Raw genomic sequence first — 10,032 nt, 5'->3', positions numbered from 1 at the left:
TTCATTTTCAAGTTCAGTGTCAAAGCTTCCTATTTTGTACTGATACTGACTATAGTAACAGTTAACCAAGAGAGGGCGCCATTTAGCTACATTGCATTATGTTGTTTGTTAACAGATGTGAAGCAATAAAGCACTCTTGAGAATGGCAGTCTGTGTGAGAAGTACAGTCAAAACATGGTACCAGGAGTTAACTCGTAAAAAATGAGTGTAATGAATAATATACGCCCACCGGACGAGTTGAAGTTGACGGGTAACGTCCATGCGAACTGGAAAGCCTTTAGACAGAGTTTTGAGCTTTATTTGTTAGCTATTGGACTCGATGAAAGAAACGATCGACGGAAGATAGCTTTGCTGCTAACTGTAGCTGGTCGGGCTGCATTAGATGTGTACAACACGTTCGTCTTTTCGGAGGAGGAAAGAGACACACTGCCCGCAGTACTGAGCAAGTTTGAAGATTACTGCACGCCGAGGAAGAACGAAACATATGAACGGTATGTCTTCAGGAACAGAATGCAAAAAGAGACTGAATCAATAGAACAGTATGTGACAGACTTGCGCCTTAAGAGTCAATCCTGCAATTTCGGCACACTGTGCAATTCAATGATACGAGATCAAATTGTAATAGGAGTGCAAGACAAAAGAGTAAGGATGCTGTTACTAAAAGAAACAGAACTTACCATTGAAAAGGCAGTTGGGATATGTCAAGCTGCAGAAAGTGCAAAGATACAACTGAAGTCGTTTGAAAACGAAAGTGAAATTGCTGCTGTTGATACAGTGCAAAAGCAAAAGAAAAGATTTGATAAGCGACAAACACAGAAATACAAAGTGAAACCTCAGGGCAGAGACTGTCAGAGATGTGGAGGTAAACATGCTCCAAAAGAATGTCCAGCTTATGGCAAAGAATGTCGAAAGTGTGGAGGAAAAAATCACTTTGCAAGGTCCTGTCTCACAAAGAAAAAAGTGCATGCAGTCGGACAGAAACAAGAGGAAAGTGATAGTGAGGACGAAGAACCACTGTATGTTGATGCAGCAATCCTGTCTGATAAGGACTGTAGCAATGATGAATGGATAGCACCTTTGATGGTGGATGGTGTGACGGTGCCAATGAAAATTGACACAGGTGCACAAGTAAATGTCATGCCGAGGAAATATTATAACAGGATGAACAAAAAGCCAAAAGTGAGACCCAAAAAATTGGACTTGAGAGCATTTAACGATCAGCCGATTCCACATATGGGTGTTTTCAGAGCGAGTCTTTCAGGAGAAGGACGCACCATAAATGCACTGTTTGTTCTGGTGGAGGAGGACAGGCAGCCGATTTTAGGTCTGAAAGCAAGTGAAGGACTTGGGCTTATAAAGAGGGTCCATGTCATTGATAGCGCTCTAGTGACCACTAGAGGTGCAGCACATAGCAAAAGAAAAGAGATATGTGCAGATTCTACCTCAGAGATAGTGAGAGAGTACAAAGATGTATTCCAGGGTATCGGTTGCTTACCTAATCAGTACAAAATTCGGCTGAAGGAAAATGCAGAACCAGTTATCCATGCAGCAAGAAAAGTGCCAATAGCCCTGAAAGAAAGACTGAGAAAAGAACTGAATACCTTGATAGACAAAGGGATTGTAAGAAAAGTAGAAGAACCTACTGACTGGGTAAATTCTCTTGTCATTGTGGAAAAAAAGAATGGTGATCTGAGACTTTGTATCGATCCAAGAGATCTGAATAAATGGATCAAAAGAGAGCACTATAAGTTGCCAACTAAATCAGACATCACAAGCACAATGGCTGGAGCACAGCTCTTTTCCAAGCTGGATGCATCATCAGGGTTCTACCAAGTTAAACTGGATGAGGAAAGTGCAACACTGTGCACATTTAACACTCCCTTTGGTAGACATTGTTTCCTACGTATGCCTTTTGGAATTGCCTCAGCACCAGAGGTTTTTCATAGAATTGTGCAGCAAATATTCGATGGAATGGAAGGTGTGGGAGTTTTCCTGGATGATGTAGTCGTATGGGGTGCTACAAGGGCAGAACATGACGAGCGACTGAGAAAGGTGATGGCACAAGCACGAAAAACAGGAATGAAACTGAACAAACAAAAGTGTCAGTTTGGGGTGAGAGACATTACTTACCTAGGAGACAGACTATCTGCTGCTGGGATACAACCAGACCCCGAAAAAGTAAAGGCTATAAAAGAAATGCCACAACCCAAAGACAAGACTGAGCTGCAACGTGCATTAGGCTTAGTCAATTATGTGGGAAGATTTATTCCAAATCTGTCGGCCAACACAAAGACATTGCGAAGTTTGCTGGAAAGTGGAACTGAGTGGCGGTGGGAGCATGAACATGTGACTGAATGGGACATGCTCAAGAACAGCCTAGTTAAAGAACCAGTGCTAAAATTTTTTGATCCTGAGCTTCCAGTGAAAGTATCTACAGATGCTTCAAAGGATGGACTTGGAGCAGTTCTGCTTCAGAAACATGACACAGCATGGTTTCCAGTGGCATATGCATCACGTACGATGACAGAGGCAGAAAGAAACTATGCACAAATTGAAAAAGAGACATTAGGAGCAGTTTTTGGATGTGAAAAATTCCATGAATACATTTATGGAAGAGAAGTGGTACTTGAAACTGATCATAAACCGCTAATAGCGATCTCAACAAAGGCACTAGGAGATGCTCCTCCTCGCATCCAACGGTTAATGCTCCGTCTCCAGAAATACAGCCTGACGTTCGAGTTCACACCAGGGAAGCACCTGGTAATGGCAGATGCACTCAGTAGAGCATCTTTGACCCATACAGGATCAAGTAACACAGAACATGAAGTGCAGGTTCATGTTGACTGCATTCAGAAACACATACCAGTGTCTGAGGAGAAATGGAGACAGATTGCTAAAGCAACGGCAGAGGACAGTGAGCTACAAGCTGTAATTGGAAAAATCCACATGCCAAATGACCAAAAGTTGTCAAATCCATATCAGAGCTTTAAAGAAGAGCTTTCAGTCGTGCAAGGGGTGCTCCTGAGAGGTAAACGGATTGTCATACCTAACTCCATGCGCTCACAAATGGCAAAACTCACGCATGAAGGGCACTTAGGCATTGAAAAATGCAAGAGACGTGCAAGAGTTTTGATGTACTGGCCACACATGAACAGGGACATAGAAGTACTGGTGCAGCACTGCGAGACATGTCAGCGGCACAGGTACCAGCAAGCAAAAGAACCCCTTATGGCCCATAATAAACCAGAGGAACCATGGAGAAAAGTCGGAACGGACTTATTTCACCTAGCAGGGAGAGACTACCTGGTCATCATGGACTATAAGTCAAATTACCCTGAACTGGCGATGCTGACTAACACAACAGCACAGCAGGTGATAAAACACACTAAAGCCATCTTTGCGCGACATGGAATTCCGGTGACCGTGGTGAGTGACAACGGACCACAGTTCAGTAGTCAGGACTACAGAGACTTTGCAGAGACTTATGGGTTTGAACATGTAACATCAAGTCCCCTGTACCCGCAGTCAAACGGCTTGGCTGAAAAAGGAGTACAGATTGTCAAGCGTCTTCTAAAGAAAGCTGCTGAAACTGGAGAGGATCCATATCTAGCACTGCTAAACTACAGAGCATCACCTCTTGAATGTGGACGGTCTCCAGGTGAAATTCTCATGAACAGGAAGCTGAGAACACGGCTACCCTCAGCAGAACACCTGCTTCAGAAAAGACATGGAGAGTATGCAAAGACAAACAGCCAGAGCAGAGCTTATGACAAGAATGCCAAACAGTTATGCCGACTGGAACAAAAGGACATGGTACGTGTCAGATGTGATGGAAAATGGGGACCGGTTGCAGAGGTTATCAAAGAGACTACACCAAGATCCTACGAGGTACTTACAGAGTATGGTAACACACTGCGAAGAAATCGTCGTCACCTGCTGAAAGTGCCAAGCACCTGTATGGAAAATACAGATACAGTAATCTCTGATGGACTGATAGAGCAAGCACAAGTAGAAAAAGACTCACCTAGCTCTACAACCATCACTGGGAACATTGCAGAACCCTTACCTTCCACTGAAACAGGTGGGGGAAGACCACGTCGTCATGCAGTGAAACCAAAGAGACTGATAGAAGAGTGTTAAGTTATGTTGGTAAAACATAGTATTTACTATGTATTGTTGAATATGCAACAAGTTTTTTGCAGTTAATGTTTAATATACGGCAAGATAGTGTTGATTTTGATTTAATATATAATTTTTTTTTTCTTCTTCTTCTTTTGTTATAAGGAGAAAGTATTGTTAAGTTGTTGTTAAAAAAAAAAAAAAAAGAAAAAAAAAAAAAGGGAGATGTACTGATACTGACTATAGTAACAGTTAACCAAGAGAGGGCGCCATTTAGCTACATTGCATTATGTTGTTTGTTAACAGATGTGAAGCAATAAAGCACTCTTGAGAATGGCAGTCTGTGTGAGAAGTACAGTCAAAACATATTTCAGCTCCATTCTCTGTGAATTATTCATTTAGCTGCATCCACATGTTGCTGTAGCCTAATATTATATTCACAGTTTATATAGTTTTATTTTTTGCCTGTTCCACTTCTGATAGAGTTGAAAATTCTTGTTTCACTTTGTTTGTTTGTTTTACAGCGGGAATATCTTTTATCACTGCATAAATCAGAAAATTTTGTCAGGAGCAAGAAAAAAAAATACCTTTGATGTTTTAAGGAATAAAATGTTACATAAATCACAGTGAATTATACATAAACAAATCTTCACAATATAGATAGGAATAAAACTACGTTTTGGTGAAGTCTAGATTTCCGGGTCAGTGTGTGAGAAATAACTCATTTTGATAAAACTTGCTTTTGAATTTATGTAGCATAATTTATATGTACAGCTGTAAATAGATCAAATGTAAAATAATAATAATAATAATAATAATCTATTAAATGTGTATTTTAACCATTTTCTTTCCAGTAGTCTTAAATAAGACATGTTATGTAGGCGAAATAGCCAAAAACCACAAAAATGACCAGTTTATGAAAAAAAACTACGTGTCTTGCCTTACACCCAAGAGCATAGCAGAGCAGAGATACTCACTATAAAGATGAATTGGCTTCTGTGACATTGCATACGTATTCTTTAATATGCTGAAATTGTTCATTATAAAACATGACCTCTCTTTAGAATCCTTAATTTGTGACCAGGAAGCAAACACAAATGGTAACAAAAGAAATACCTTCTTAGAAAGTTTTTTTATTCATTGATCCATTTATTGTGCATTTTAGAAAAATCTGCATATCTATTTTTCAAGAGAAATCACGAACTACAAAACCAGTGAAGTATGCATGGTTTGCTTTTATTCAGAAAGTACATGTATTCAGTGTTTAAATAGGCTAATTAAGAAACTTTTAAATGCTACACAGCAAAAACTTTCCTACTCTACCTGGTAGTGCTTTTAGTGCTTGGTTTAGAATACTAACATTAATGAAATGATAATTTGACATTTTATGTTCATTATACTGTAATATAAACAATTTAATGTGAGTCTAAAGACTCCAGTTAACACTAGTTATTTTTTTTAAATGGAAATAGATACAAGATACAACAATTTTGACCATGTATTACATTTTCTGCATCAAAACATCAGATTTAAATTGTACTGCATTTTCAATCACCTTTCTCTGTTTTCTGAGGTGCAAAAGGCCCAACCAGCCAATTGAGAGGAGTGTTATTGAGAAGGTACTCCACCACTCCATCCAGTGATTGTCGTACCTGTTAATGAAAATATACATTACACATTTAAATTCTACATACAGTTCTAGAATAGAATAAAATAGATCTCAACAACTGCTATGTACAAAACTGCATACACCCAGATTGATTATACCTGAGCAATCTGCTGCCGTGTCTGCTCTAAGAGCATGGGTGTGAGTGTTTTGGAACTGCTCAGCGATGCCTGGAGTTCTCCAGCTGTATGTCGAGCATTCAGAAGCTGTTCCTGCACTGTGCCTGGGAGACCCTGTACACTGGACACAACCCCTGAACAAGCCACCTTCAACTGATCGCTCAAACCCCGTACCATCGTCAGGGCTCTCGATTCCATCTCCTATGAGGAGGCATCCACACATACACATTGAGAATGTGTCTGATAGACAGTCTGAAGTAAGACATATGAATATTCATAGATGTATATTGTATTGCATTCCAAGTAGAATACAAACTGTACCTCTTCATTGTCTTTCTCTGTCTCAGCTGTTACATTCTCCGGCAGTTCTTTGGGCTGCCCTTCCTTCCATTCTTTCCATCTTTGCAGTAACTGCTCCGGAGCACCTCCTAGCTGCTGGTTGGCACTGGTCAAGGTAACCCGGGCACTTTCCAGCAGGTCCATAGTGCTGGTCATTTGAGTCACAGCTGCATGCGTAGTGTCTCTGGCTTTGCGGGCCCTAATGAGAGACTGTTCAAGCGCCCTCTCCCGAACTTTGGCTGACAGTTTACCCAGGCGGACAAAATAGCTGGGTCTAGTAGTTACTATGAATCCTTCCTCCTCACCTGGTCTTGGTTCAGCCAGCGCAGCTGTAGGCAGAAACAACACTGGTGGTGTCAATATCTTACATTCATACATATCAAAAGTTTGAGGTCATTCAAATATTTTTATGTTTTTCAGAAGTTTCTTATGCTCACCAAGACTACATTAATTTGACCAAGAATACAGAGATAATATTACAATTTAAAAACCCATTTTTGTATTTGAATATCTTTTCAGATGTAATTTATTTCTGTGAATGCAAAGCAGCAGCCAATATTCCAGTCTACAGTGTCGCATGATCCTTCAGGAATCATTCCAATATGCTGATTTGATGCTCAAAAAACATTTCTTAATATCATCACATTATCAATTTTGAAAACATTTAGACTGCTAAATATTTTTGTGGAAACCATTATACAAGTTCAAAAGAACAGCATTTATTTGAAATAGATTTTTCTTTCAATGTATATACATTTACTGTCACCTTTGAACAATTTAATCCATGCTTTCTACATTAAAATATATTTGTAAAAATGACTGAATCCAAACTTTTGAACAATATTGTATATACATATAATAAAATACATAAATATAAATATACATGAAATAAAGTGTTTTATTGTATGAAACAATTTGAGATTCAGGTCAGTGTGTTTTTAATTTTATTTCTGGGTAACAAAGCAATAGTGGGACTTGAAAGTGACATGTTTTCTGCACTGCACTGCATTCCCTATTGCCAGAACTGAAACAAAAAAGTCTTTCCAACAGGAATGTGCTCTTCACCATTTCATTGTGCTAATGTGTATTCAATCCCAAGGCTGATTTCAGAAACATTTTGGGATTGTTTTAGCTAATTTTACATTTAACTAGAATAATTAATCTATTTTTTTTTATTATGTTACCGGGTCTAAAGTGCATCTACACTCACCAAGCTCCTTTTCACTGATTGGAAGGTTCTGATCCACCCAGTCTTCAGATTGGGTAAGGGCCTTATCTACACCATTACTGACCATCTGGCCTACACGGGACCCCATGACAGTGTTTATGCCACCGGCCACAGCCATACGTGTCTTTTCCACACCACCCAGCACAGCCCCCACCACAGCATCCTTTGCTCCTGTTACTGACTGGTACACCATGCCCACTGTGTCGGATACCAGCTGCAATGGAAATACAATGCTGATTCATATAGCATTTAAGGTGCTTCAAGTTTTATGCAGAACAAGTCAGTCTAGACTTTACCTTGTCTGCTGGTTGATGTAAAAAGGGAAGGTTTTCTTCTACCTTCTCCAGCCCTTTAATGGCATATTCATTTACCACTGCAACTACACAAGAGAAAAAAACACAAAAACAACTTGTTATTCGAAAACCAGTAGGAACAACTTCACAAATTATAGACACCACACTACATCTAAGACTAAGATCCTTACTCTGTGGTTCCAGTCGGTCTAGTATGGGTTTGGAACCTGTTGAAGCCGCAGTGCCCAGTGTGCGCACCCCGCTCTCTGCCACCTCCATTACTCCTTTCAGGAGCGGCACACTATCTTTAGTAGAGCTGTAGGCATTATACACCGCACCACAAGCTGAACTCACCAGCGGCAGGTTGCTCACTCGGGACACCACACTCTGAAACACAAATGTTAAAGTTTGTTGCTGTTTATTCTCAGTTACAATGTAGAATGAACTTAATTTATGAAAAAGAGCAGAATGAATTCCTGAAGTGTTCATAAAACCATTTTTCTACAGATTGGTGCACTAAATTGAATGTCACTTTATGCAAGAATCATTTCCTTATGACCTAAACATTCAGTGTTTCATAGTGACTTCTGTTATGAAACTGTCTGTAGGTCTTCATAGTGACTTCTGTTGTGAACCGTAAGTCATAAAGCATGCGACCAACCTGTTGTTCCTGAGTAGCCTGTGATGCCTCTGTGTCCTTCTCTGCTGTCTTCATGTTATCTGCCATTCTGTGGAAGATGTTGCGGTATTAATCAGAAAAACTGAGATCCATCTCATAAACACAAACACAGGAGATAGTACACCAAATATTGAATTCCGTTATCATTTACTCACACTCATGTTTTCCCAAACCTGTATGAATTTCTTCCTTATGGTGGTAATGAAACCATTGACTTCCATTCTTTTTTCAGCAATCTTCAAAATATCTTATTTTGTGCTCAGAAGAAGAAAGAAACTCATACAGGTTTGAAACAGCGTGAAGGTAAGCAAATGACGGCAGATATTTGTATAATATAATATAGGTAATATAATAAATTCGTATTGTGAAATAACTAATGATATAATTAATAACTTATATGGTGTCATACTATGTATGCTTTATTTATAATAACGAAAAACGTCTATCTTTGAGCCTAGGAAGAAAACTTTAACAAATTATGTGAGTAATATAATCTAGTATATATATCATTGCTCTTTTTGTTGTTTTTGATTGCTTCCACTGTCCTCATTTGTAAGTCGCTTTAGATAAAAGTGTCTGCTAAATTAATAAATGTAAATAATTTTCAACTTCCGCTCTCATCATCTCTTCGCTACACTTCAAAGAAGTGGGCGTTAGTAGGATAGTATAGTCGTCATTCTTGTTATTTCTCGTAATGACAAATCAAGAGCGTTGAACGGAGGAAAAAAAGGGCAGTAAACTTTCACCCACTTCCTGAGGAATTTTATTGTTGCGCCATTCCGTGTGGAATCTGACAGATAGACGAGACCGAAACGGTAGACAACTTACTTTAATAGTAGACCATCATTTTACAGTGTACTCATTTCTCATACTGTAGTTTACAAAACTGAAAGCTTTTTGTTTCTGAGGCGGGTTTTTTAGTGCGCTTGAAAAAAAAACTTAGGATTAAAAAACGCAATCGTAAACTCGCGCCCTTTGAGAATAATATGTCTATTGACATCACATTAATTGACCTAGGAAAAGTGATTATAATTTTCCATCCCGCACACTATAGCCTTTTTCTCATTCTTTCAGACAGCTGTCACATGGACTGACCTGTTATTGATCCGTTGTCCTTCGCTGACCCACGTTCAGTAGAAGTGTGTAATGCTGTCTGTGTCAACTTGATGCAATAAAAAGAGCAACGTTAGGCGGAGTTCTTTAAAACAGACCAATCAGCCTTTCTGAAACCTCTTATTATGAAACTACCCTCAGTTATTGGTAACAACTTTTAAATGTTTGTCTTTTTTTAAGTTTATATCATTATTTCCTTAGAGCCTTAGAAAGTTTATCATCTTAATTATTACATTATTGCTGATAAAGAAGTATAGTTTTCTTTTCTTTTTTATTAAATACCTTTGTTACTGTAAAATCCCTCTTGTATACAATAGTCTTAAAAGAGAACACAATATAATCTAGTATACTATAACATCATATTATCCTGTTAATGAGCCATGTATTCTCACAATATTTTGGACCTTTATACCAGATTTATCAGGGGGCTGATAAAGATTCTGGAAGTTTACCGGTGATCATTATCATGAACCTTT

General features: G+C 38.8%; 2 protein-coding genes across 2 annotated transcripts; one reads left to right on the top strand and one right to left on the bottom strand.

Moving 5' to 3' along the window:
* Nucleotides 1–32: 32 nt before the first annotated feature.
* On the top strand, nucleotides 33–4,458 carry LOC113107952 (uncharacterized protein K02A2.6-like). The gene has a single exon (XM_026270782.1). It carries the CDS (start codon nucleotides 202–204, stop codon nucleotides 4,138–4,140), a length of 3,939 nt encoding a protein of 1,312 aa, XP_026126567.1. The 5' UTR covers nucleotides 33–201; the 3' UTR covers nucleotides 4,141–4,458.
* An 876-nt stretch (nucleotides 4,459–5,334) lies between these two features.
* LOC113107978 (perilipin-2-like) lies at nucleotides 5,335–9,612 on the bottom strand. Its single transcript, XM_026270820.1, has 8 exons — nucleotides 9,539–9,612; nucleotides 8,426–8,492; nucleotides 7,956–8,151; nucleotides 7,768–7,850; nucleotides 7,454–7,685; nucleotides 6,226–6,572; nucleotides 5,887–6,105; nucleotides 5,335–5,771 (listed from the first exon to the last, which is right to left on the bottom strand). Exons 2-8 carry the CDS (start codon nucleotides 8,489–8,491, stop codon nucleotides 5,667–5,669), a joined length of 1,248 nt encoding a protein of 415 aa, XP_026126605.1. The 5' UTR covers nucleotide 8,492; nucleotides 9,539–9,612; the 3' UTR covers nucleotides 5,335–5,666.
* Between the last annotated feature and the right edge of the window lie 420 nt (nucleotides 9,613–10,032).

The sequence above is a fragment of the Carassius auratus genome, chromosome 8 (assembly GCF_003368295.1).
Source record: "Carassius auratus strain Wakin chromosome 8, ASM336829v1, whole genome shotgun sequence".
NCBI lineage: Eukaryota > Metazoa > Chordata > Actinopteri > Cypriniformes > Cyprinidae > Carassius > Carassius auratus.
Note: the sequence above shows the minus strand (reverse complement) of the source record. Positions and strands in the feature narration are given on the sequence as shown.

Excerpts from the sequence above, each read along its gene's own strand:
- LOC113107978 (XM_026270820.1), bottom strand. The coding sequence starts at position 8,491 with ATGGCAGATAACATGAAGACAGCAGAGAAGGACACAGAGGCATCACAG. Across the intron at positions 7,851-7,955 it reads AGACCGACTGGAACCACAGA|TTGCAGTGGTAAATGAATAT; the intron begins GTAAGGATCTTA and ends TCTCTTGTGTAG. Across the intron at positions 7,686-7,767 it reads TACATCAACCAGCAGACAAG|CTGGTATCCGACACAGTGGG; the intron begins GTAAAGTCTAGA and ends TTTCCATTGCAG.
- LOC113107952 (XM_026270782.1), top strand. The coding sequence starts at position 202 with ATGAGTGTAATGAATAATATACGCCCACCGGACGAGTTGAAGTTGACG.